This window comes from Acipenser ruthenus, chromosome 16 (assembly GCF_902713425.1).
Source record: "Acipenser ruthenus chromosome 16, fAciRut3.2 maternal haplotype, whole genome shotgun sequence".
Taxonomy (NCBI): Eukaryota; Metazoa; Chordata; class Actinopteri; order Acipenseriformes; family Acipenseridae; genus Acipenser; species Acipenser ruthenus.
This window is the reverse complement of record NC_081204.1, coordinates 30,047,986-30,073,428: the sequence shown is the minus strand read 5'-3', so window position 1 is coordinate 30,073,428 and position 25,443 is coordinate 30,047,986. Positions and strand designations below refer to the sequence as shown.

Genomic DNA, 25,443 nt, shown 5'->3' with positions numbered 1-25,443 from the left:
CTATTCCCAAAGTAACCAGCGGCCCTGCCAACTCCAAACTGGAACTAGAGAGGACGCCGTTGCTCTGGGTTGTGAGGTCGTCTTTCCAGGCCGGAAACAATCGCTTTGGTCCTCCGTTGAAACAGTTCCGTAAGAGTCGGTCACCAGGTTGAAGATGGCGAGTCTAGCCGCTGCTGTTGCTGCTGCTGCTGCGGCGGCGAACAGGGATCCCGCCGTGGACCGGTCCCTGCGATCTGTGTTCGGCAAGTATTACGGCGGAGAAGCGGAGGATCATTTCAAGTTGAGAAGAGCAATCTGTGCTCCATAATAATGCTAAGCAGCGTCTCTTTTGTTGTGCATTGACTAGAAAGTCCACGCTGTGCATGTTTCATGGATGTGAGGTTGTTTTTTTTTACAAGCTACATACATACACACACTATATGGAATTGTCTGCAATGTATATGCATCAGTGACTGTTGCGTTAATGCATTATCTGTTATTGTTATAATTAATATGTCTCCGTACTCTATGAAAAACTAAAAATGACCCTATTTCATAAATAGTTGGCTGAAGCATATTCCTTTGCGTGGTAAAGAAAGTACATCGGACAAATAGAAAAATGATGCCTGTGCCATGAGTATAGATACATAGGAAGCCGTGTGGTCCAGTGGTTAAAGAAACGGGCTTGTAACCAGGAGGTACCTGGTTCAAATCCCAGCTCAGCCACTGACTCATTGTGTGACCCTGAGCAAGTCACTTAACCTCCTTGTGCTCCGTCTTTCGGGTGAGAGGTTGTTGTAAGTGACTCTGCAGCTGATGCATAGTTCACACACCCTAGTCTCTGTAAGTCGCCTTGGATAAAGGTGTCTGCTAAATAAACCAGCTGTTACCAGCTGCCCTAGAAATGTGTGTTGTTGAGAAGTTACTTACCTGTTTATTTTGTCCTGTTTTGCAGTGGGTAATATTCCATATGAAGCTACAGAGGAGCAGTTGAAGGATATTTTCTCAGAAGTTGGGCTGGTGGTCAGTTTCAGGTAGGATATTAATAGATTCACATTTTAATGTAAACATCCTCAATATGTATTTCTTGTAACTGTTTTATGTACATATTTCAAGCATAAATGTAATGCTTAAGAACGAGTAATCCAGTTGTAATGAAACTTGGTACTGACATTCCTGAGCATGTATTCTTAATTATGGGTTACAGAACGTTCTGTCATGTTTTCTTTTGCTGTGTGCTTGACCACTAGGTTAGTGTATGACAGGGAAACTGGCAAGCCCAAGGGGTATGGCTTCTGCGAGTACCAGGATCAGGAGACTGCCCTGAGTGCCATGCGCAACCTGAACGGGAGAGAATTCAGCGGGCGAGCCCTGCGTGTGGACAACGCTGCCAGTGAAAAGAACAAGGAGGAGCTCAAGAGTGAGTCCCTGCTAATGTAAATGCATTTGCCGTGGAGAGCAATGATCACAACAAGCAATAGAACACGCTCAAAGTGATCAAAACACTAGCCAGGGTACAGGGTCAGTTCCTGTATTTCAATTCCAATTCCTTTTGAAGGAATTGGAATTTATATTTTAGAGACGTAATAATTGTTGTGATTGTTCAACTGCTTTTATTTGGAGCCAGTGTATCTGACTAACAGTGACTTCAGTTGAAGTAATTCAAAAGGGAATTGGAATTGGAATTAGGAATTTGATTTGAAAAAGGAATTGGAATTGCAGTTGAAAAACAGTAACTGACCCCAACCCTGAAACTTGCCTCCGTTTTATATCCTTGGTATATTTTGTCAGGTCATTTTTTTTGGCATAATTTGTTTGTTTCAAGCTGAAGTCTACTGCAGATTGTAATGAATTGTTTTCTCGGCCAGATGAATTGAATTGCTGGAATGCCAATTCGTTCCAAGATGTTTTCATCCGTCCTTGTTCTCTCCAGTCTCAAGAGGGAGCTGGCAGGTCGTTGTGAAGCAGTTGAAGTGTGACCCTTGCTTTGCCGTCTGTCTCAGGTCTGGGCACCTGTGCCCCGGTAATTGAATCACCGTACGGAGAGCCCTGTAACTCTGAAGAAGCCCCCGAGTCAATCAGCCGCGCTGTCGCCAGCCTCCCCCCAGAGCAGATGTTTGAGCTGATGAAACAGATGAAAGTAGGTATCGCCACCAACCGATAACCAGATTCACCAGGGATGATGATCATGGAAAGCGTTTCTTTTAAGTTTATGGGTTTTTTTCTTCCTAGTTTAATTGTAATCTGTCATGATGTTAAAGAATGGTTGATCTTCTAGTAAATCCACAGAACGCAGGGGTGCTTGAGTGACTCTCAAGCAGCTTTTTATTTCTCTCCCCAGCTGTGTGTTCAGAACAGCTCCCAGGAAGCCCGGAACATGCTTCTCCAGAACCCCCAGCTGGCGTACGCCTTGCTGCAGGCACAGGTGGTCATGAGGATTGTGGACCCCGAAATCGCACTTGTAAGGCATGCCCATGGCAGAGTGTTCATGCTTCTCTCTGTAAAAAAAAAATACAGATGGATCCACACACACACACACACACACATACATATATATATATATATATATATATATATATATATATATATATTATTGTTGTTTTTTTTAGAAAGTGCTTCACCGGCCCACGAACATCCAGCCCCTGATTCCCAGCAGCCAGCCAGGTCCAGGATCTGTTCCAAACCTGCCCCTCAACCAGCCCAACCCTCCAGCTTCTCAGCCTCAGCAAATGGTGAGAGCAAGTGGCACCCGACTCTGGATAGAAAAGAGAATACTACCTATTTTAATATAACACATAAGAAAGTACGTTAAGTAGATACTGTTTAGCTCGTTAAAATGTCTTTTAATTCATTTATTTGTGTGGTTTGAAGTGATGGATGCATTACCTATTTTAAAAACCCAGAATTTGTTATAGCCATGAAGTACACCAAATAGATATGTCTGCACTTGGATGCTGTTTATTGTTGCACCCAGCAGCAATATTTAGATTCTTGGCTTTCTGCATACAAATTAGTTACACTTTCTATTTTCACAGTTTATATCATAGTCACTTTAATGCTGTACATGCTCCAAGAAGCTTATCTGTTTGTCCGAATATTTGTGGGAGAGTTTTTCTGAAGGCAGAAGCTAGGTGTAGTCCAGGAAACATGCTTCCTTGTTTCTGGGAACAGTATCTCCACCATGTGCCAGGAAACTTCTTGAAAGCTGTTGCTGGAAGTATGCTGGCATGCTGGTTAGTTTCTAAGTGATCTGTGTATTTTTTGCTGCAATCTTTTCTGCTTGTTCTTCCTTCTCAGGTGGGCATGCATGTGAACGGAGCCCCTCAGATGATGCAGCCTGCTCAAATCTTGGGAGGGGTGGCGGTGCCAGGCACTCTGGGTCCAGCAGGTAAGAGAGAAGGGGGAGCCGTCTGAGATTCAAACACCAAGCTAAAGCTAGATGAAAGAAATGGTTGATTAAAAAGCTTTGCCAATTAATCTCAATGTCCAAACTGACTGGCCAAGCTGGCATGTGGTAGGACGGTTCTCTCAGCTTTCAATGTGCACCCACCCCAGTGTGCCACCAAAGGAAAGTTTAAGTAGCATTTCAAAATGTATTCATCTGTGTGGCCACCAGAGGGAACTAGTGTGTTTGTTCTGATATGCAGAGCTACCTGAATATACGTGGGAAGATTTGTCTTGATAGTCTGCTGATTTGCGTTTGCCTGTTACAAACAGTAAGCAGGGTATATAGTATATTCTAACTGGACTGAATGGATGCTTTGTGGTTGTGCCCTTGTTGATGCTTGTGTTTTACCTGGATAGGTGGCATGCAGCAGCAAATTGGCATTCCTCAAGGAGGTCCTGTACCAATGGACAGAGGGCAAGGTAAGGAGGCTCTTTACTGTAAGGTATATATGCTTGGTCCACCTTCATTTTAATACTGTCATAATGAATAGACAGGGGAGGGGCAATAACAAGTGGAAGTGCCTGAAAGCTAGTTTTACTAACCCAGAAAGCACTCCGTTCTGTATGTGTTAGCAAGGTGCCACAAAAGATAGACAATATTTAGGAAACCCATAATGCTGGCAGCAGACACAATTATTACCGTTTGTATAACTATGAGGCGATTCTAAATTCAGTCTTGATGGCTGTTGCATTATAATATGTAGCCTAAGTTGTAGGTATGATCACTATTAAATGGGGACAGTTTTTGCATCTATAATTAGTGCAACAGTATATGTCTTTACATTTTAAGTTCAAGGCATAAAACTTAAGTAATTAAAAAAAATTATATATATCTTTTTTTTTTATGTATACAATATATATGTAATTATGATGTCCTGGAGTCTTAATTAGTTTAATCCTGCAGCCATTCACCACTGTGAGGTGCTATAAGCTCAGAAAAATGCAGTGAGTCTTTATTTTTCAAGTCACTCAGTAAGCTCAGGTTCTGGCGGGATTGATCTGCTGAGCTGTGGATATACTTTCTATTGAGTGCAAGAAGTTGAGCATGTGTCTTGTTTCCTGTGTTTTATTTCCTGCTGACCCAGGAAGCCTTCAGCACTCGCCTGTAGGACCCGCAGGGCAGGCGCAGATCGAGCGGCCTCAAGGTATCCATAGCAACTCCTACCTCTGACCTCGCAGGGTTAGGCTGTTGTATTATGGGGTGTCTGTATAGCAGGTTAAGAACAAAGGCAGGCACGCAGGCAGGCTGTGAAAAGGTTATTCTCTTATTAAAGACTGGCACAGAGAAAGCTTGAATATTCCAGTGGAAAGTTGTGATTTTAGTACCGAACGCTGGGATCGATGGAGAAAGTCTGCGTTTTTAGTTTTTTACACTTTTCTGAGCTGTGCTGAAGATTTCAAATCAGCAGGAAGTAGTTTTTACCAAAGTCATGCCTTAACGGTGAAATATGTGTTTTTATTTATTTATTTATTTTTTTTTTTTGACCAATTGTTTCCTTGTTAATCGGTGTGCAGTGGTTTCATAAAAAGCAGGATGCTTGGCATAATCAAATTACCAGATTTCTTTTGTATAAAATCCCCTCCTCCTCAGAGTGGTTGTATATACATGTATTCCCCAGTAACGGATACAGAGGAGCCCCCAGTATCGCAAGCATGTGAATAACTGGTTATACTGGGTGGGTGGACGTTACCTCAAGTTATTTAGAGCAGGGTTTCCCAATCCTGGTCCTGGGGGACCCCTGTGTCTGCTTAATTCTCAATTACATAATCAGACTCTTAATTGAACTAGTAATGTGCTTATGTTGTATAGTTAACTTGAAATCTCCAACTGTTTAAAAGCTGAAAACAATTAAAAAGGTCTAATGAAGCTAATGAATAGTTCATTTAAGGGTTCAAGGGTTACTTCTGTTGGAAGTAAAACCAGCAGACACGGGTCCCAGGACCAGGATTGAGAAACCCAGATTCAGAGGATCAGAAACTGGGACTAGAAGAGGTTCTGGTGTGTGTCTCTGTACGTACTGGACTAGAAGAGGTTCTGGTGTGTCTCTCTGTACGTACTGGACTAGAAGAGATTCTGGTTTGTCTCTCTGTACATACCCGTCACATTTGTACATATTTGTATCTACTTTACCGAGATATCGATTCATTTTGTAGTTCCAGCCGTGGTGAGGGATGTGTATTACTAACGCTTGTTTTTGTATTGGTTTTGCAAAGTAAGCCTGTGTTCTGTACCAGCACTTTGCACAATTCCACAGCACATTACCGCTCTTTCAAGAAGCCATGTTAATAGTGACTTTTGTGAGCATGCAGGGAAGAAAAAGTCACAATATTCTAGATGACTATTGCATATTATTACAGGATAATATCAGTGTTACAGACTCGGACATATCCTGTTGTAAGCGTACAGATACTTGTGTTTGCACATAAAGGTATTCATTAATGTGTAGTGAGATTGTGTGTGTGTGTGTGTGTGTGTGTGTGTGTGTGTGTGTGTGTGTGTGTGTGTGCGTGCTTTATTGCTTCTTCCCATCGTCTCCTGTTTTCATGCCTAGCGTGGGGCAGTTGCTGTCCTGTTATCTTTATCCAGACAGTGCTAACGTTGCTCTTGTTGTCTATTTTGCCCCCCCCACAGTGCCCATGCCAGACCCCCGGGCCCCAATGAGAGGGGGTCCCCCAGTGGCAGCCGTGCCTCCCCGAGGCTTGCTGGGAGACGGGCCGAACGACCCCCGAGGGGGCACCCTGCTCTCCGTTACAGGGGAGGTGGTGGAGCCCAGGTAGGCTGAGTGTGTGCACTGATGCTTGGGGTATTTCACAAACCAAGAATCGTAGGCTATAAACACAGACCACATGGACTGGCAGAGCCTTTGTCTTTGTGATACCCACCACTCTTTTGTAAGCATTTGGCATGGGAAGTACATTTTGAACAGAACCGAGTTATTTCAGTAACATAGTATTTGGTCTTCTCGACCTGTTTAGCACCCTGTAGAGCGCAGCAGGATTAGCTAATCTTCACTTGGCGAGTTTTAACTCTGCACACGTCTCTCTCTCGCTGTGTTTCAGCCGGGGGGGGTTCATGGGTGCACCACCTCACCAGGGGCCGCCGATGCACCTCCCCCACGATGGACGAGGCCCCCCACCAGACAACCGCATGGCACACGACATGAGGGGCGGCCCCATGGGAGAACCCAGGGGCATGATGGGAGAGCCCAGAGGACCAATGATGGATCAGCGAGGGCCGCCAATGGAGGCCAGGGGTAGGTTACAGTGAAGCAGTAATGAAGAAGTATTATCAGGTTTCCATTAGTGTTTCTCTTTAACTATGAATGTAACAGAAGAATGCCTTTGTGTTGCTATTAAGTCAAAGTTATAAAGTATACCCGTGATGTGTTTCAGGTGGCCGGGATCCCAGAGGGGTCGAGCCCCGGGGTCTTGATCCTAGGGGCCCTGTCCCTGCACCCAGAGTCCCCATGCCTGGTGGAATGCAGGGTCCGGGGCCACACAACATGGGAGCCAATGTGCCTCAGCCTGCCAGACAGGTAGAGATTTCTTTACCTTTCGTCTAACCTGCGTTTCCAGTTTACTACGTGAAGTGGCTAGTCTTGGTGATTTAATGATCGATTTAGAGAAGATATCATTTGACAAGGATCAGGGTGAGTCAAGGTTAGAAACCCACATTTCAAGAATGAAGAAAAGGCATAACAGGAATACCGTTTGAAAATTACAAATGGACTTTCCTCTGCCAAGAGAAGTCTAAATTGCCACAATGTGATCACAAATAAAACAATGGCAACAAGAATCCAGCACAGAGACCAAGAGTGATCCCCACACAGTACATGAAGCTGTTGGAGATGACAGGACTACTGATTACACATTACACAGGCCCTCAGCAACGTTACAATCACCAGTATTATTTATTATTTGTTTATTTAGCTGACGCCTTTATCCAAGGCGACTTACAGAGACTAGGGTGTGTGAACTATGCATCAGCTGCAGAGTCACTTACAACTACGCCTCACTCGAAAGACGGAGCATAAGGAAGTTAAGTGACTTGCTCAGGGTCACACAATGAGTCAGTGGCTGAGGTGGGATTTGAACCGGGGACGTCCTGGTTACAAGCCCTTTTCTTTAACCACTGGACCACACGCCATTAGAAGTGTTCTGGTTTCGGAGTCACCTCTGATGTGTTTGTTGTATTGCAGCCAGCGCCCGGTCTCCCTGTGGGGGCGCAGCCGGGAGGTTTCAGCCCTGCCCAGAGTCAGGTGACCCCGCAGGACCATGAGAAGGTGAGCCCTTCAGTTCACTTTACACTCTAGAAAGTTCCCCGTAGTGGTAAAGTGACAGGAGAGCTTGTGAAAGTGGTTTGTCAGGTATTGTCAATAGCAGTGCGTGTAACTAACCGCCCTGTCCCCTGTGCGTGTGTCCAGGCTGCCCTGATCATGCAGGTCCTCCAGCTGACCCCCGAGCAGATCGCCATGCTGCCCCCGGAGCAGAGACAGAGCATCCTCATCCTGAAGGAGCAGATTCAGAAATCAGCGGGAGCCCCCTGAGAGGGGAGGGAGGGGAGGTGCGGTGAGGAACAGGCAGCAATTCGATTTTAAACAACTAAATACTGAAGGAAGAGCAAATTGCTCAAAAGACTGGTGACAGTTCATTGCAGAGCACCCAGTATGTCTTGCAAAAGGAGAAGTGTTTATACTAGCACTGTGAGACTCTTGCTGTGCATTTACCTGCTGCAATGTACTCTGAATGCATTTGTTTTATTACTAATAATGTAGATTTGTTTTACAGTTTTATTTTTAAATCTGTATGATTAAGACAATATTAAGACTTCTCGACGATTTTAAAGTTTGTCTTTGTTAACACACAGAGAGACACTTATTTCCAGTACAGAAAACCAGATCAACCAAGTTTATCTCCTTTTAACTGAAAGTTTCTCACACAGGCCCCATATTTAATGAGTTATGTAACATCCATCAGCATTGCTGGAATTTCAAATATACTTCTTTATCTTCTCAGGGACAGTTTGCTTACAAGTCAATGTAAATACAGGAAATGTTTGCACAAAAGCCAGTTACTCAGAACCGACAGTGTTTTTTTTCTTTTGGACAAAGCCAGTATTGTCAAGGGATAGTCTCCCTGTTTAGCCCTATCAGAGATGTGTTTTTCAAATGCTTCTGGTTCTATTTCTGCCTCAATGTTATCGGTCAACTTTTTTCTCTTTTTTTTTTATTCCAGCACCCCTGTATCTGTATGGGACAACTATTTCCATGGAAACATGTCACCTTCCCAACTTGTGGCCCTGTGGGTGCTGTCCTCGTGTTCAACTCCACTATAAAACTTTTTATAGTTGTTGTTTTTTTTGTTTGTATTGCTTGGAGATGGAATCGAATGTTAGCGGAAACAAATGAATTGTTCTTTACAGCTGTAAAGGCTTCAGCAGAAACGATCTGAGGTTGGGCAGTAAGTGGGGTACAGTAAAGATACAGAATGGCTCGGTAGACATTTCATGCTGGTACTGCTTCCTGATTAAGATTGTTTTAAACACTGTAGCTTGTGCACAACTTTTCCCTTTCATGGTCTTGAGACTGAAGTTGAAATCTGCCTTTCTTGTCTATCTGACCGCTGCTCAAACCCACTGAACCTGGATTCCACCTCTGTGATCTCAGAAGAGCGTCTGTTGAAGTTTCAGTATTCTGAGAATCTTGTTGCTTGTAAACCAACAGTTACACAATAAATCTTTTTTTTTTCTTCTAGATTTGCCTTTGTGTCTTTAAGAAAATAAACTTGTAGTAAGCCGCAAAAAAAAAAAAAAAAAAGCTGTGGGAACAGATTCTTTGTATTGAGGATAAGATATAATCTGTAGCGACATTTACTGCTCTTTTGGTTTCCCTTAACGTCTCTCACCTAACAAGGAAATGCCACCTGGTGTGCAGCTTGAAATAGTGTGGAAAACAACATTCAACAAAGAAGTTATTGAACAGAAGAAGGAAATGCACTGCCTGGGGATGACTAAGGCGACAGAACCAGGAAACTGCAAGAAAAAAAGAAGTGTGTTTTTAGTAATTTGTGGAAAGGTGAAATGACTCATTGGTTTATTGTTTTATCACAAGAATTCAACAGGTAAAAATGTGCAGTTTTGCATATATCTGGGTGGGGTACGTTGTGGCTGTTTGTTCATCCAGCTGGCTTTCTGAATGTAATGTTAAGAGCTGTCCAATTCTAATGAAACTGGCTAAAATATATATTTCTCACAAGTTGTGAGTGTAACGTAATGTGGGTAAGTAGCGTCTGTCTGTCAGTCACTCTGACTGGTTACCTGTATGTCACACTGCCGTTTTTACATGTGTCTTTAGAGCCCCTTGTCAAATCCTGTTACCCCTTGTAGGATTGGGTTGAGTTGTGGGGAACCTGCATTCAAATAATGTGATGTGTTTATGCGTTTTATACCAGTAGATTCACTACACAGAAAAATGATTTTGTGTTAATGCAAGAAATGTGCATAGTTTTATAGTTAATAGTTTTTATTAAAAATAGTATTTCAGGAAAGAAATGATTAGAAATAAAATGGACATATTTAATCTTATACATTTACATTTTACAGAAATTATTATACACATTGTACTGTACATTAAAACAATTAAAGTAATTTTGTTTCCAGTAGTACGATAATCACTCAAACGGAAATCCTGTAGTTCATTTGTTAAAATTGAACGCTGGTCTCAAGAGACAAAAGGCTAAGGTTAAGAAAGATCTTTTCACATATTTAAAAAAAAAAAAAAAAAAAAAGTCCTTTCTATTTTTAGCACTACCCTTATATTTCTAAGAGGGTGTGTGACAGTATTCATGCACTGTCACAATCCAAAGTCTTGGTTTTGCTTCCATAATTATCCTGTCATCCCACTGCAAGAAGGGTAATTCTAGATTTGTAATGCAGGTGGAACCAGAGCCCAGGGCTAAAAAGAGGGCAAGGCATTTCCTCAAATGGGATATCTGAGTTCAAGATATTCCTGTAATCCCATCCTACTCTCGAGCAACGCTTGGGATCATAAAACAATAAAAATGAAGTTTAGAGACGCAAAGGGGCACTCTCCCAACATAACATGCAATTGTCTCTGTTAAATAAATCTGTTTCTGACCTGGGAGGTGAACAGTTCTTTAGTGCGCTACAGGGATGAACTTTTAAAGCCCACAAAGACTTAATGACACACTAGCACCTACATAATTACATTAAACAGTAACGATTATTATATGGGCATGCGTACATTTACACCTTATTGTGCCATTCAACCAGCATTTTCTGACCAAGCCAATTAAGTCAGGTAAGATTATCTCTGAATGTTTGCAGGAGACCTGTTTTTCTCTTTAATTGACACTGTTGTCCTAGTATGAGTGTTCAGATGAATCCTCCTGATCTGTTGCTGGATCTCGGAGTCAGTTTGACCAGATCAGAAGTTCTCCTTGTTGAAGTAAAACCGGGCTTTGCGAGGATCCACGTCTGAGTATTTGGCACAGCAGCTTTCCAGTGTCTTTCCCAAGGCCTGCGGGCCACACAAGAACACTCCAACCGTCGACCTGCAAATATTGAGAACATGAAACACATTCCATTTACTTTGTCTGTTTCACTTTGACATTTCCAGCAATCAAGTGGAATGTCCTTCACCGGTTACCTCATGTACGTCAACGGAATTACTTTTTACAAATAAAAAAAAAAATACATATGCAACCAGTTTACAGCTTTGTGACAAAAGCATTGAAAACAGCGTTTCAGGATGAGCTTTATCTTTGTCCAGTTTCACTGCGGACCACACCAGACACCATAAGTAGCATTTTACTTGTGCTTCAAACCGATGAGTCTCACTTTCATAACCAAACAAATGGAAGTAATGGATACAAACTTACGTGGGGTGGGCGTTGTGTATATCCTCAAATTCCTTCTCCCAGTTTGGCCTCCCGTAATGTGTTTTCTGTTTGAGTCCAGTAACAACATCTGTGTCTTTATCAAAGTGTACCATCACATGAGCAGCCTGGAAGCAGGGAGGGGCAGGGAAGCGTTTAACATGACTCAAAGTATATTTGGTTGCAGTACTAAGAAATACTAAAAGAAACTTAATAAACCGAATGACAACGTTTTCACTAGAAGTCTTAGTTTGAATGGTTTGAGATTCACTACACTGGAGTATGGACTCCACCCATAATTGAAGTGTAAGTGGTCTATTAATAATCACATTATGACCAGTGGATGGGCGTTCATTATCCACAAATGGGACATTAAGCTTGCAGAGGTGTGACAGTTATTCACTTGCTGAATCTGCAAGCTTAATGTCCCATTCTTGGAAAAGAGAAAAAAAGTTAAAATGATATAAAATAAAGATGTGAGAATTAGAAGAGAGGGAAATAAAAAGAAAAAATAAAGCTGAGAAGATGGTGTGTGGACTTCAGTGGGAAGTATTGTCTGGTATAATGTTATTGTTAATACCGAACAGGCTGTCTGTTATTCATGGTGCTGCGGCGTGTTGCTCTGATCTGGTGTGCTGGTTGCATATAAAACGGACATGCATGCGTGCAGTTTGATATCGTGGTAGTCTAGTCGAAACGCATGTCATTGAGTTTCTCGTCATTATTGAGTGTTCAGTAGTTATGGATGATAACACTGTAGTACATACGTGGCTGTGGTCCCAGCCGGTGAGGAAGAGCTTGTAGCTGAGGAAGTTGAGCATCCCCCTCTCCTCCATCTCTCCCTCCAGTGAATGCAACAAGTCCGCAAACCACTCAAAGGCATGGGTCTCCCGACACAGCCAGTAGAAATAGATCTGAAAGTCAATGCACGTAAGGAAGTTGATTCATTCAACACTTAACCATAAAATATGAAGGGAAAAACAAATTGTCAGCTGGACTAAGGAGTTTATTCATGTTTTTACAAGGGTTTCTTTTCTTATTAGTTTCCTGCAGTCTGTTAATCTGTTACCTAGTACTTCTATTAACATTGCCCTTGCAAATGGGGGCATTGTTTTGATTAAAGCTTTGTTCTGCAAGACACATGCATTTTAAAATGCTGTATGGCTGCTTTCCAGAGTTTTGTGCTTTCAGGAGTGACCACTGTCTTCCCCACATCAAGATGAAGTCAATAATGAGATCCTTGAAAATTACAGGAGATGTGAAGGGGTTTAAAGGGAAGATGCCAAGCTATCTTGACTGGAATTCCTGACCCACCGAACATGTGGGGGGCTGGGTACCACAGAGTCTGAGAAAAAAGCCTCAAACATTGATGTTAAAAATGGGACCAACCTGAGATCAGAAGATCAGACCAGAACGAATGACTGAGAGAGAGAGAGAGAGAGAGAGAGAGAGAGAGAGAGAGAGGTTACCTTTTTTGTTCGCAGTTTTTGGTTGGACTCCTTGAATTTGTACCAGATGGACTTGAGAATGGAGGCAAAGGGCGTGACCCCGATTCCACAGCCAACCAGCATGCTGACCTCGTAATCGAAGACATCCTCGCTGGCCGTGCCAAAGGGCCCGTCTACTGCAATCCTGCGTGAGGAGAAACCATCTGTTTTACAAAATGTATGAAAACTAACTGCTACTCTTTCTAGCTGGTAATAAAACTATGGTAAATGCATAGTATAACCATGGGAAAAGCATGGCAAAACTGCAGAAATACCATACAAAAACACCATGGTAAACATCTATAAGGGTAGACAAGTTACAAAATCCAACTTTAGTTGCTTCTACTCCTAATCCACCTGCTGAGCCCTGCGGACGGCTGTACTCACTTGGGCAGAAACCCCCCCTTCTCCGCCTCGTTGACCTTGCTGATGAGATCCCTGGTCCAGTCCCCCATGGAGCGGATGTGCACGCTGAAGAAGTCCTCCTCCGGGGCCGAGGTCATGGTGAAGGGGTGCCATTCCAGCTGGGAGATGGAGGGGCAGTTCAAAAACACGTACTGACCCACCTCCATGCTAAAGTTCTTCTTCTGCATCTGCAGCTCCAGCACATTGGAGGGGTGGATCACCGTCTGAGAAAGAGCGAGACACACCAAACACAGCCATCAACTCTTCAGGCAAGATAAGACACATGGCCAGACGTAACAGTGATCCCTGCAGTCGGGAATGCAAAGGAGCGATCGATGGAGTTGATCTTGGGCTGTTGTGACATACCATGGGCACACGAATGAAACTCACATGCACCCTTTTACCCTTTTAAAATCCACTTATAAAATGACTTGGATGTTTCTTGCATCCTCCTGCTTGGCTGCTGACATTACAATCCCATGTGGTTAGAAGAGTTCAATCAATGGTCCTCATCTCATTTCTTTCCAATCAGGAATATCATAGTTCCATGTCCATAATGGACCACTTTATAAGCGCAGTAGCACACACAAAGGTGTGGGTGATACAGCTTCACTTCCCAGATGTTTGAAGGTGAGGTATTGCTTAATGCTTACAAGATGATTGATGTATAACTATGTGCCTTGCTCAATACTTTTCTATTATTAGTGACGATGAGTATGTGTCAATATCCCTCATTCAGCCCACTCTGTATTTATCTGTAATTAAGTGAAGAGGCTCTTTACCTTTCTGAGGATGACTTTCTGCAGTGATCGGTAGAGGCGGAGGATTCTTTCAAACACATAGAGAACCATGGGCCCCAGAACCCACATCCAGGTCTGAAACAGAGGCAGGAAAACAGAGGCTACAATCACTTGGTAAAGAGGACTAGTTTCTGTTACAGCAACTTTTAATGAGCAACACAGAGGTTTATCAGGATGCCCTGCGATGCAGTATTACTGAACAGGAAGGGAATATAGGGCAACAATAGCAGTTTATTACATTAGCCATAAGCTAAGAAGGCATTACTGTAAAGCCAGGATAATCAACTTCAAGTTCCTGCACACCTCTCTTATGCAAATAGCTCGCTGGCCCTCTGCCATGATGTTTGCTCGGCTCTTCTGCTCGGTCGGGGAATAGAAAGCGCACAAACTAGCCTTTCTATCCTTGGTGCAGACAGCTCAGTAAAGTGTGTTATTTATTTAACTGTATTTTGTAATAATTTGTTTGGATAACAGATACTTAAAACAATCAATCATAAAATATATTAAGATTCACAAAAACATTTAATCAAACAATTGTAATTGTATTGAGCTATGCAGTTCTTATGCATGTAATTGTATTCAGCTATGCAGTTCTTATGCATGTAATTGTATTGAGCTATGCAGTTCTTATCCATGTAATTGTATTCAGCTATGCAGTTCTTATGCATGTAATTGTATTGAGCTATGCAGTTCTTATGCATGTAATTGTATTGAGCTATGCAGTTCTTATGCATGTAATTGTATTCAGCTATGCAGTTCTTATGCATGTAATTGTATTGAGCTATGCAGTTCTTATGCATGTAAATGTATTGAGCTATGCAGTTCTTATGCATGTAATTGTATTCAGCTATGCAGTTCTTATGCATGTAATTGTATTCAGCTATGCAGTTCTTATGCATGTAGTTAAACTCTAGTTTTTTTTAAGTTTGCCTTTGTCTTGCTTCAAAATAAGACCCTTATTTGATTGTGTTTAGTATTGTCTGCTCTCCCCGAAGCCTAGGCATTAACTATTAACTGCTTCACCTTTTCTTAACAGTACTGTATTTTTCTAAGTGACCAAATAACATAGCAATAAGAAATCTTTTCACACCAATTTGATTAAGGAAAATGAACGGCTAACAACAAGCCCTGTAATATAAAATCAAAAGGCCCACATCACAACATGTTTGATTTCTCAGGGAGTTGGGTTTTTTTTTGCGTGTTTCATAAGGTCTTACCCCTGGCGCCCCTCCTGCGAACTGAGGCATAGGGCACTCTGGGATCTTTCCCCAGTCCAGAGGTCGATCCTTACAGTAGGTGACGTTGTGTTCATACATGCTGTCTTTCGTCTGAGAGCGAACAATACGCCTAGAAAACAAACGAAATAACATGAGCTATCATAGAGCTGAGATTGGTCATTTACTGTGCTGCTGACAACTCACAGCGCAGGTCCCTGCCCATTCAGAGCTTTAAATATATCTAAAGAACTGCTTAACCTATTGTGATGAAACTTGGCAAATCATTGAGTGCACCATCTACATGTCTGTGCCTGTCCTGACTGTCTGCATGCCACACCCACAATACCGTATGAACATGTGCATTGCTGACAGCGCTTGAAGGTACAGGAGCGGCAGGGGGGGAATGTCTTGTTAAGATAGTAATAAGCGTCTCACCCGGCCCCGTGGAAGACGAGCCCTGCGAAGAAGATGATGAAGAGATGGTGGGTGTACCAGAAGACCTCGTAGTAGCTGCGGCGGATGACCTCCATGGACGAGGTGATGATGAGGATGAGGGACAGCGTGATGATGACCCCGGTGATCCCAGCGATGGTGGTGAAGGCCACGTACGAGGGTGTCTGTGAGGAGGGAAGGAGGGCAGGGGGGTGGATTATTACACAAGGTCAGACCCCTTCACAAAACACAGCCGTCCCGGGCTGCAGAGCCATCATTTAACACTACACGGTGTACTGAACGGTTAAAGGTGTGATCGGAAATAGAAAAGCAAAAAAAGAAATGTCAGGGAAAAAGAAGAGGTTTTTTAGTAACAGTAACTTAATTGCTGAAGATAAGGGTGGACACATGGAAGCCTCCATGGGAATGTCAGACTCACCGTGGAAGGGGAGCGGATGGGGTTCAGGAAGGTTTCATTACTGTGGTCTCCGATCTCCGATAGCTCTGTGCTGAGGTTGTCGTAATCGCCCTGCCTGCTGTTGTTCAACCACTCCAGGTTCAGCAAGTGAGCAATGGTGTGGACAGCTGAAGGTAGGCAAGGGAAGAAAGGGGTACTCTAAATAAATCCAGCACGTGCACTTAAAGGTGTGGGAACTAAGGTTTTAAACCCACTGTCCTCTTAATAGGCCAGTGGCCCATTTACCTGCCCTAGAGCAGGATGGCACAGTGGAATTAAAACTGTAACGGAGAGCAAGGGGGCTCTAATAGACACACTAACAAGCTGGAGAGAATGCTCAGTGGTATAAAAACATGACCCTTTTTATGCATGAAATATTGAAATTAGGTGGAAAAAAGTTTTGGACACATAATAATTTTTTTTCCTTTGCTTTATATGGAGAAAAATGGCATTCTCATATGTCCCCATGTAAAGACTAGAAGATCTTTTTTTTTTAATTTGTCCTGACATAATAATGTATGCACACATTATTATTATTTTTTTTTATTTCTTAGCAGACACCCTTATCCGGGGCAACTTACAATTGTTACAAGATATCACATTATTTTTACATACAATTACCCATGTAAACAGGTGGGTTTTTACTGGAACAATTGAGATAAAGTACCTTACTCAAGGGTACTGCAGCAGTGTACTCCACCTGGGATTGAACCCACAACCCTCCGGTCAAGAGTCCAGAGCCCTAACCACTACTCCACACTGCTGCCCAATAGGTGGGAGGGGGTTGCTTACCTGTCATCAGACCAATCATATAAGCCACCAGCTTGTGAAAAGACAGGTTCTTATCCAGCTGCTTCCTCATGGACCTGCGGAAACACTGCAATGCAATGAAGGGGTAGAATGTATTAGAAGCTGATTTGACATCATTATTAATGAGTTGCACACTCTGTATTAACCTTGTTGCTGTTTTCCCCAGGGGTGAGTTACTGACCCACTTATTAACATAACTTAAAAGCTATGGGGGGATTATGTACACTACAGAGTAGAGCTAGTCTTGTAGAGGTGTTGAGATCTGGCACTGTACAGACCATTTGTATGCACTGCAGTGTCTTCTTATGTAAATTAACAAGTTTTATTTTAAAACCAAAACTGACAAATGACTAACAGATCAAGGGAAATAAGTAATGACACATATAGGCAGGTTTGTCACGTTACATTTTGTTCGGCAGTAAGATATGATTTTTTTTTTAAATATCCCACCCAATGCTGTGGGTGGCAGCATCATAATTTAAAAGCACCCCTATGTATTCACATATGTCACATTTACACTTATATCTGTGTCTTAATGACTGCCCATCCAACTGAAATGAAACCTGGTGTGGTGATTCCTTAACTCACATTAAACACAGGTCTGCCATTCCCTGACAGCAGCTATACACAACAAGCGTGCTGAGCTTTACAGCACAGCATGAAGTTTTAACATCTACTCTCGTGTAATGGAAATCATGAAGATCTGGATACGTCCAGTGACTGCTGTGAATAGTGCAGCTGGCAACAAGGGAAAGACCTTGTGACAGCCTGGAGAGACAGCTGACAGGAGGAAAGAGACCCCATTGGGGCTGGTAAGGGTTAGCTACCCTTGTCGGCAGTACCCAGCTCTGTGTTTACAGGATGCTGGAGACACCCGCCCAAGGCTTCTAAGAAATTAAAGAGAAAAATACCCCTAGAGTCTGCGAGAGCGGGGGCGGAAGATGACTCAACGTTGGACAACACGGTTAACGACTTGGGAACGGAAACGGATATGAGTATGGAGAGTACTTCACAAAAGACTAGTTCAAGATCTGCAGTTAACAAAGACATGGAACTCCAGGTTTGTGTCTGCGGCTGGAGCAAGGCGACAACGGTCAGGGGTTTGAAGATTCATCAAGGGAGAATGAAATGCTTGAGGGAGAAGGGACAAGGGCCTCGCATTGATCAGTACTTCTTACGAAGTCAGTCAAGTCAGTCGAATGAAATCCAGCGACAGGAAGCAAACCACAGTTCGCAGGATATCAGCACCCCTGTCATAGATGTGAGGAGGACTTGCATGGACACAGTTAGTGATGAACCTAATGATCCTTGTGAACCCGGTCAGACAAACCAGCATAAGAGAGAAAAGAACCTCAACGGGCACAAGCCTGGAGTTAAATGGCCAAGAGCTTGTGAGAAAACTGCATGGGACACAGTAAACACAGATCTCTGCTTTGCATTGGAAAGATTAAGTGGAACAGTTGAAAAGAAGCTGGATAAATTTGGGGACATCATCTACGCATATGGAAGTGAGAGGTTTGGAGTTGAAAAAAGGAAGGAAAAAGTACAAACTATTCCTGGAAAGTCTAGACGGCAGCAGGAGATTGAACGCTTAGTTAGAGAAAGGAGACAGCTGAGGAACCAATGGAGAAGAGCAGAACAAAGTCAGAAGGAGGGACTCAATCTCTTACAAAGGGTCATAAAAGATAAGCTTGCAACATTGCGCAGAGCTGAGCGCCTACGGAAACGCTACAAAAAGAAGGAGCGTGCGAGAACTAACTTTTATAAAGACCCATTCAAATTTGTAAAGAAGTTATTCACCAGTGAGAAGAATGGCACACTAAAAGCATCTAAGGTTGAGCTGGAGAGATATTTGGAGGAAACACATACAGATTCAAAAAGGCAGGAGCCTATGTCAATTCCGTCAGACATCCCACCTATCAATCCACCAGAATACCAAATGGAGGACTGTGCACCTAAGTGGAAAGAAATAGAGCAAGCTGTGAAAAAAGCAAGGGCTTCATCATCTCCAGGGCCTAATGGAGTTCCGTACAGAGTGTACAAGAGTGCTTCAGGAGTTCTACGAATTCTGTGGAAATTGATGAAAGTGGCATGGGAAAAACAGGTTGTACCAAGAGCATGGCGCCGAGCAGGTGGAGTCTTTATACCTAAAGAAAAAGATTCTACAAGCATCAGTCAGTTTCGTCCCATTTCCCTATTAAACGTAGAAGGCAAGATTTTCTTCAGCATTATTGCTCAGAGATTGTCAGCTTACCTATTAAAGAACTGCTTCATTGACACTTCAATACAAAAAGCGGGCATTCCAGGTTTCCCAGGTTGCTTAGAACACATCAATGTGATCTGGCAACAAATTCAATCAGCTAAAAAGGAGAGGAAGGAGCTCCATGTGACATTCCTGGATTTGGCTAATGCATATGGTTCAGTGCCACATGAACTACTTTGGGCAGCATTTGATTTTTTCAGTGTACCGATGACAATAACAAATTTAGTGAAAGCCTATTTTGGAGATTTGCAATTCAGTTTTTCAACTTCAGAATTCAGCACTACATGGCAATGCCTAGAGGTTGGAATAATGGCAGGATGCACCATTTCTCCACTGGCTTTTACCATGGCAATGGAAGTAATCATTAGGGCATCAAAATGGGTAGTAGGAGGAGAGCGCTTGGCTTCTGGAATGCGACTACCACCAATTCGAGCATACATGGATGACATGACAACCATGACTACAACAGTAGCCTGCACTAATCGATTATTGGGCAAGTTAACCAATAACATTGAATGGGCACGAATGCAATTCAAGCCCACTAAATCAAGGAGCATCTCTATAATTAAAGGCAAAGTAGTAGATAAAACATTCTTCATTAATGGTGAGGCAATACCAACAGTGTCTGAGAAGCCAGTGAAGAGTCTTGGGAGATGGTACGACGGGGATCTAAAGGACACAGTTCGTGTGGGAGAAGTTAGACAACAAGCAGTGGAAGGGTTGAAGAGCATAGACAGCTGCGCTCTACCAGGTAAACTAAAACTCTGGTGCTTTCAGTTTGGTCTACTGCCGAGGTTGCTGTGGCCACTGACTGTGTACGAGGTTTCTTTGACAACAGTAGAGAAGCTGGAAGCTTTAATCAGTTCATACATCAGGAAATGGTTGGGAGTTCCACGCTGCCTCAGCAGAGTGGGACTTTATGGTAAAGGAATACTGCAGCTACCAGTCTCTGCTCTAACCGAGGAGTTTAAGTGCGCCAAGGTCAGACTGGAAATGACATTAGTAGAGTCACGCGATAAATGCGTAAGGGAGGCAGCACCTGTGTTGAAAACTGGAAGAAAGTGGGCGGCAAAGAAAGCTGTGGAAGATGCAAAGGCTGCCCTTCGAATTGGTGATATCATGGGGCAAGTTCAGCATGGAAGAGGGGGTCTTGGTTTCAGTTCAACTCCTCCTACATGGCACAAGGCGGCCCCAGCTCAAAGAAGGAAGCTGGTAGTCAACGAGGTGCAAAAGCAGGAGGAGAGGATGAGGTGTATAAAGGCCATTTCCCAGGCCAAACAGGGAGAATGGATGAGATGGGAGAGTGTGGAACAACGCAAGATTGGCTGGCAAGACCTATGGTCAGTGGAACAGAGCAGGATCAGTTTCCTCATCAGGTCAACATATGATGTTCTCCCATCACCACAGAACCTAAACCTCTGGGTAGGAGAGGATCCCTCATGTCCTTTGTGTTCATCACCTGCAACATTAAGGCACATTTTGACAGGATGTAAGGTGGCTCTTAGCCAAGGACGGTTTACTTGGCGCCATGACCAGGTGCTGCGATGTTTGGCCTTAGCATTGGAAGACAAGCGTAACATGACCAATAAGTTGCCACCTGTTCCATCAAAACATTACACACAAAAGACAACATTCCTCCGCCCAGGAGAGCAACCACCAAGAAAAGGTGTTAAAACCAATCCTCGCCCAGGACAACTGGAAGCTGCTAGAGACTGGAATATGCTGGCAGATGTTGGTCAACGGCTTATTTTTCCACCTGAGATTGCCACCACTAACCTTCGACCAGATATTGTCTTGTGGTCTGGATCAGCACGCCTTGTTCACCTGGTAGAGTTAACAGTGCCATGGGAGGACGCTGTAGATGAGGCGTATGAGAGGAAGAAACTGCGGTATGCTCAACTAGCCACTGAAGCGGAACAGCGAGGATGGAGAGTTCGGGTTTACCCAGTGGAAGTGGGTTGTCGAGGATTTGTGGCACATTCTACAACCCGGTTTCTCAGAGACGTCGGATTCAGTGGCCAAGAGTTGCGTCGCACAGTGAAGAACTTATCTGAAGCAGCAGAGAGGAGCAGCAACTGGCTGTGGTTGAGACGGAAAGATTCTGGCTGGGGACAGGTAAGTAAGCTGGGCTGAGTTGAGTGGGGGACGGAGGGGGGTGATGCTGGGACGCCAGAATCACCGTCGAGCCCTCTTGAGGTGTCGTGGGCTAGTCGACGAAACACTGAGGATGGAAGGTGCCCACTTGAAAACCCCAGAGATGTACCCTACTTAGCTCAATCCAGACGGTTGTCATGCTGATGCGCTGGGGAGGCCGCACTTTGGTTGATCCCTGGAGCCAGCATCGCAGCCGTTGTGTGTGCTGATGCGCCAGGGAGGCAAAATAAGCTGATCCCTGGAGCCAGCATTACACTTCAGCCATTAACACCAGACAGAAGGATATCTACATCATCATATGGAAGGAAACGTAAATGGATGGAGACGCATATGGATCACATTAGTTTACTGTAAAGCTACGTCTTAGTTGGTGCTTATCTTGGCGAGAGCCGAGTTCAAATCAGCATGAAGTTTTAACATCTACTCTCGTGTAATGGAAATCATAATTATACCATTAAAAATCGAAAGCGATTAACCAAAAACCAAATGCGATGCTATCCCACGGACTTTCATTTTTCCATGAAGCGCAGGGCACATTTCTTTTAATACGTGGCTCTCCTTGCTGTAAGCTCCTGTCAGTAACATGTGTGCAGGTGCAATGCTGAGCAACGTGGTGCTAACTGCTTGAAAATGTCACTGTACAGCGCAGCTTGCTGCCAGACGAAATCTCAAAGCATTTGCTTTGTAATTCATGGCCGTTGTGCCCCTTTGCATCTCTGTAATGTATGGTGTGAAGGGAGGAAGCCTCGCTCCCCTTTACCAGCAGCGGTAACTGATGAGAACACATAGGAATCGTACCGCACAGGATCCTCTGATGAAGGAAAGCAGGTTTCGGCAGACTGGGAGCAGGATCAGCAGGCAGTTGAAGTTCAAGACGGCCGCAGGCGCCCTTGCCCATGCAAGCGCAGGCTGAAGCAAAAAGATTAATCGGCAGAGATTAACACATAGCGATTTTTTTTTTAAGCGTTTTTCCCTGCAAGTAGTAGATGCTGACTACTGTACAAGATCACAAAATAACTTTAAAGATTGCCCTGTTAAAAAAAAAATCGATTTCATCAGTTAAAAATGTTTCATTTTATGCCATAAGGAAGCAGACTCCCGCATTGTCCTGCACACTGCCAAGCTCAAATAGGCACAGCACCCCTTGTTGTTATCTCTCCAAGAATGAGGAATTCATTCTGAGGTATGCAAATAATATGGATCATTATGTAGATATTATTTAAAAACAAAAACAAACAAAAACAAACTCCCTGCATTGCATTTAGAGCCAGACGAGAAACAAATGTGACGCAAGATTACTGGAGTGAGGCCATGGACTGGCTGAGCTGGGAGACTGTACTACTCTCACCCTAAAAGCAGAAACACGTCACAATCGGGTGCACAGTAACACGATATTTCAATGTTTATAAATGCACCGTCACATCATAAAAGAATATACTTACTCCGAGTAGGTGCCGTGTGTAAAAGAACTGTGGTCCCAGGTCATAGAAAAGGTAAAAGTACACAAAGATGAATATATTGATTCCCATCCAGACCACCTGCAATAAGAACAGAACTATCAGCATACGTGTATATACTTAGATATGAACATAAGGAACGTTTGAAGGCACAGTTCCGGTAATTGACCACACATTATTGTTGCTGTTTATTCCATTACTGTTACCGTAGCAGTTAATGTGACACCGTGTAGCATTCAGAACCCCTAATAAAGGGCACAGCTACGATAAAAACAACAACATGCCTATTAGAATAACACGTCATACCATCAGGCTAGCTACTAACCAAATGTACTGCAATTGAGAATTCAGCATTTGAAATGTATTAAGAGATCTAATACATATATTTTGTAGTATTATAATACAAATGCTACAGAATTGTATTGCTTTTAATGACAGTTATGATACTTCATCGTTGTCCAGTGATTATATCGACTACACAGAATTACATTTCTATAATAAAATAATATTATTGATATCATGACGAGTCAAAGGGAAATGTCGGATACCTTTGCCACAGCAGTTGGAATAAAGGACGAAATTAAACACAGCGAGAAACTATTCATACTGCTTGTGCCCCACCTGCAATTATTTATACCTGCTCTAAAGAAACGGTATTTGAAAACGAGATTTAGGCTCATGGCTGTGCTGTGATTTTAGATTTTTGTCATTTCTTTAATTTCCAGTTTTCTTATATATATATATATAATTCACAGCCCATCCTTTGCTTGATCGGGATAGATTAAATGATCAATACTATTCGGTACTGCAGTTCTCGCAGAATATAATTTAAACACCGAAAGAAGCTCATCGCTGTCTTTTTCACAATGGATCGGTAGAGAATGATATTTAAGGTGGTATGTATCAGATACATTATGTTTGACATTTACTGTTATAATTACTGTTATAAATGTTATATCGCTTAAATATGCACTTATATGGAAATAAATGCTTCGACAATGTTATACATGAAAAACAATGAGCGACCTTCTGGTTATTGCGAGCTAGCCGGACAAGCAAAAACATGAGACTTACTGGCTGGTGATGACAACTTTGCCAAGATGAAAGCGAGACGCTAACCCCTTTTATTTTAGTTTATTCTTGATGTGTAAACATGTTATTAAAAACGTTGCTACATATTTTTTCTTTCGACATTCACAGGAATGCGGTGCTTCTTTAGCAGTTGATGTTAATTGGTTTATATTTGATACAAAGTGTCATTCTTTGTGGAAAGCAGGTGAAATGTATCAAAACTTACCTCGAGGTTGTAAGCATGTATCAAATCTGGTGAGGTGTATTCGGATGGACGCTCTTAAAATAAAGAATTAAACTGCATTCGAACCCCTGGCTCTTTTGGTAAAGCCCAAAGTCTGAATTGAGTAGCCTAAAGTCCCAGTTGCGATAAAACGATTAAAACACACACGCTGCGCCGCTATGTGTTTAATGTAGCAGAAGTTAGAGTATGTAAATGTGAAATGCTTACTTAACTGGAATATCGAACCCCATCAGCAGCGCAATTCGGTTAGCGTTAAAGCCATTACCCACTTTTAAAACACAAACGTTTCCGTGAAAACGACGACCGCAACGTTACACCTATAAAACGGGACTAAATTGAACGACATTTTCGAGTGTGTTATAAATCAGCGCCGTTTTTTTAGCAAAAAAACACTTGCATTGCGGATTGTGTATCATTTATTTTAACAATAAGAATGATGTGGCCAAAGACCAATTACTGCCTTTTTTTCTCTCTTCTCGTGATGCTATTTGGGACAGAGAATGTTCTGATGTTGTGTCAAGTTTCAAAACAGTTGCGCATTAAGTCCTCGTGTTATGTATTTTTTATGGTGGTATTATAATGTTCAATAAAAAAAAAGGTAATGTAAATGAACTCTGTAGATATTGCTGTTTAAGCTCTTCAATAATTACAATATTATTCAATTCTTTGACTGTTCTCTTAAAACTATAATTTCACTGGACTCAGTGCTGTCGTCTCCTGGTTTTATTATGAACGTATCTCTTTTTAATTACACGCATTTTACAGCTGCATCAGGTTATAGCTTGCAGACTCATTTTAACATGCTGTAATGTTTTGGTGTTTTGAATATTAATAATCTTTCGATAGCATAATAAAAAATAAACTGTAAAAATGTAAAAAAAAAATTAAAAGGCATTGTATAATTTAAAATACAGCAGGATACAATGCAATAATAACGACAATACAATGTCTTACCAGGATAAGAGCCGACAGTCCATGGTTAACAACCCAGTTGCCCATGTCGATGTGTTTTTTGGAGACGTGTTTGCAGTTTTCTGTATGAAGTGAGAAGCGGCTCTGTATTTGTCTGTTTAAATGCCCGAAGCTGTCTGAGACCACGCCTCAACACAGGTATGTATGTGTCTTGTGTCGGTGGCTAATAAATGAAGCGATTTTTCTGATTGCGCAATCGAGGAAATACGAGTCAATTTACACCCTGTACATGGCACTAAACAAATGGATTCCTGGCAAGGGTAATAAACGATGGCTGCGGTGTTCATTTTAGTTCAAAAGATCCAAAGCGCATCGCCTCGGTTCCTGACCACCCTCGCTCACATAGTTGTGT

At 42.7% G+C, this 25,443-nt stretch overlaps 2 protein-coding genes across 5 annotated transcripts; one reads left to right on the top strand and one right to left on the bottom strand.

Moving 5' to 3' along the window:
* Positions 1-111: 111 nt before the first annotated feature.
* Positions 112-9,179, top strand: LOC117412194 (cleavage stimulation factor subunit 2). Of its 4 annotated transcripts, none has more exons than XM_058989348.1 (15): positions 112-242; positions 935-1,013; positions 1,230-1,399; positions 1,983-2,119; positions 2,321-2,440; positions 2,589-2,711; positions 3,277-3,367; positions 3,784-3,846; positions 4,512-4,571; positions 6,059-6,200; positions 6,487-6,680; positions 6,820-6,962; positions 7,626-7,709; positions 7,851-7,990; positions 8,662-9,179. In XM_058989348.1, the coding sequence occupies exons 1-14, from the start codon at positions 155-157 to the stop codon at positions 7,971-7,973; spliced, it is 1,617 nt and encodes a 538-aa protein (XP_058845331.1). In that variant the 5' UTR covers positions 112-154; the 3' UTR covers positions 7,974-7,990; positions 8,662-9,179. The 4 variants fall into 4 exon arrangements, with proteins under 4 accessions (XP_058845331.1, XP_058845332.1, XP_058845333.1 ...); XM_058989349.1 differs by having other exon boundaries at positions 7,851-7,995; XM_058989350.1 differs by having other exon boundaries at positions 7,851-8,006.
* Positions 9,180-9,955: 776 nt separating this feature from the next.
* LOC117412193 (cytochrome b-245 heavy chain) lies at positions 9,956-25,326 on the bottom strand. Its single transcript, XM_034020305.3, has 13 exons — positions 25,074-25,326; positions 22,790-22,885; positions 22,146-22,256; positions 16,913-16,997; positions 16,103-16,248; positions 15,667-15,848; positions 15,232-15,361; positions 13,997-14,089; positions 13,197-13,438; positions 12,792-12,954; positions 12,090-12,236; positions 11,326-11,450; positions 9,956-10,998 (listed from the first exon to the last, which is right to left on the bottom strand). The coding sequence occupies exons 1-13, from the start codon at positions 25,116-25,118 to the stop codon at positions 10,872-10,874; spliced, it is 1,692 nt and encodes a 563-aa protein (XP_033876196.3). The 5' UTR covers positions 25,119-25,326; the 3' UTR covers positions 9,956-10,871.
* Positions 25,327-25,443: the final 117 nt, after the last annotated feature.

Bases quoted from the DNA above. Each gene is read 5' to 3' on its own strand.
- LOC117412193 (XM_034020305.3), bottom strand. From the start codon at position 25,118: ATGGGCAACTGGGTTGTTAACCATGGACTGTCGGCTCTTATCCTG. The intron at 22,886-25,073 runs GTAAGACATTGT...TTCTTATTGCAG, and splicing joins GACTGTCGGCTCTTATCCTG to GTGGTCTGGATGGGAATCAA. The intron at 10,999-11,325 runs GTAAGTTTGTAT...CAATATTTGCAG, and splicing joins ATACACAACGCCCACCCCAC to GTCGACGGTTGGAGTGTTCT.
- LOC117412194 (XM_058989348.1), top strand. From the start codon at position 155: ATGGCGAGTCTAGCCGCTGCTGTTGCTGCTGCTGCTGCGGCGGCGAAC. The intron at 1,400-1,982 runs GTGAGTCCCTGC...CGTCTGTCTCAG, and splicing joins GAACAAGGAGGAGCTCAAGA to GTCTGGGCACCTGTGCCCCG. The intron at 3,368-3,783 runs GTAAGAGAGAAG...TTACCTGGATAG, and splicing joins AGGCACTCTGGGTCCAGCAG to GTGGCATGCAGCAGCAAATT.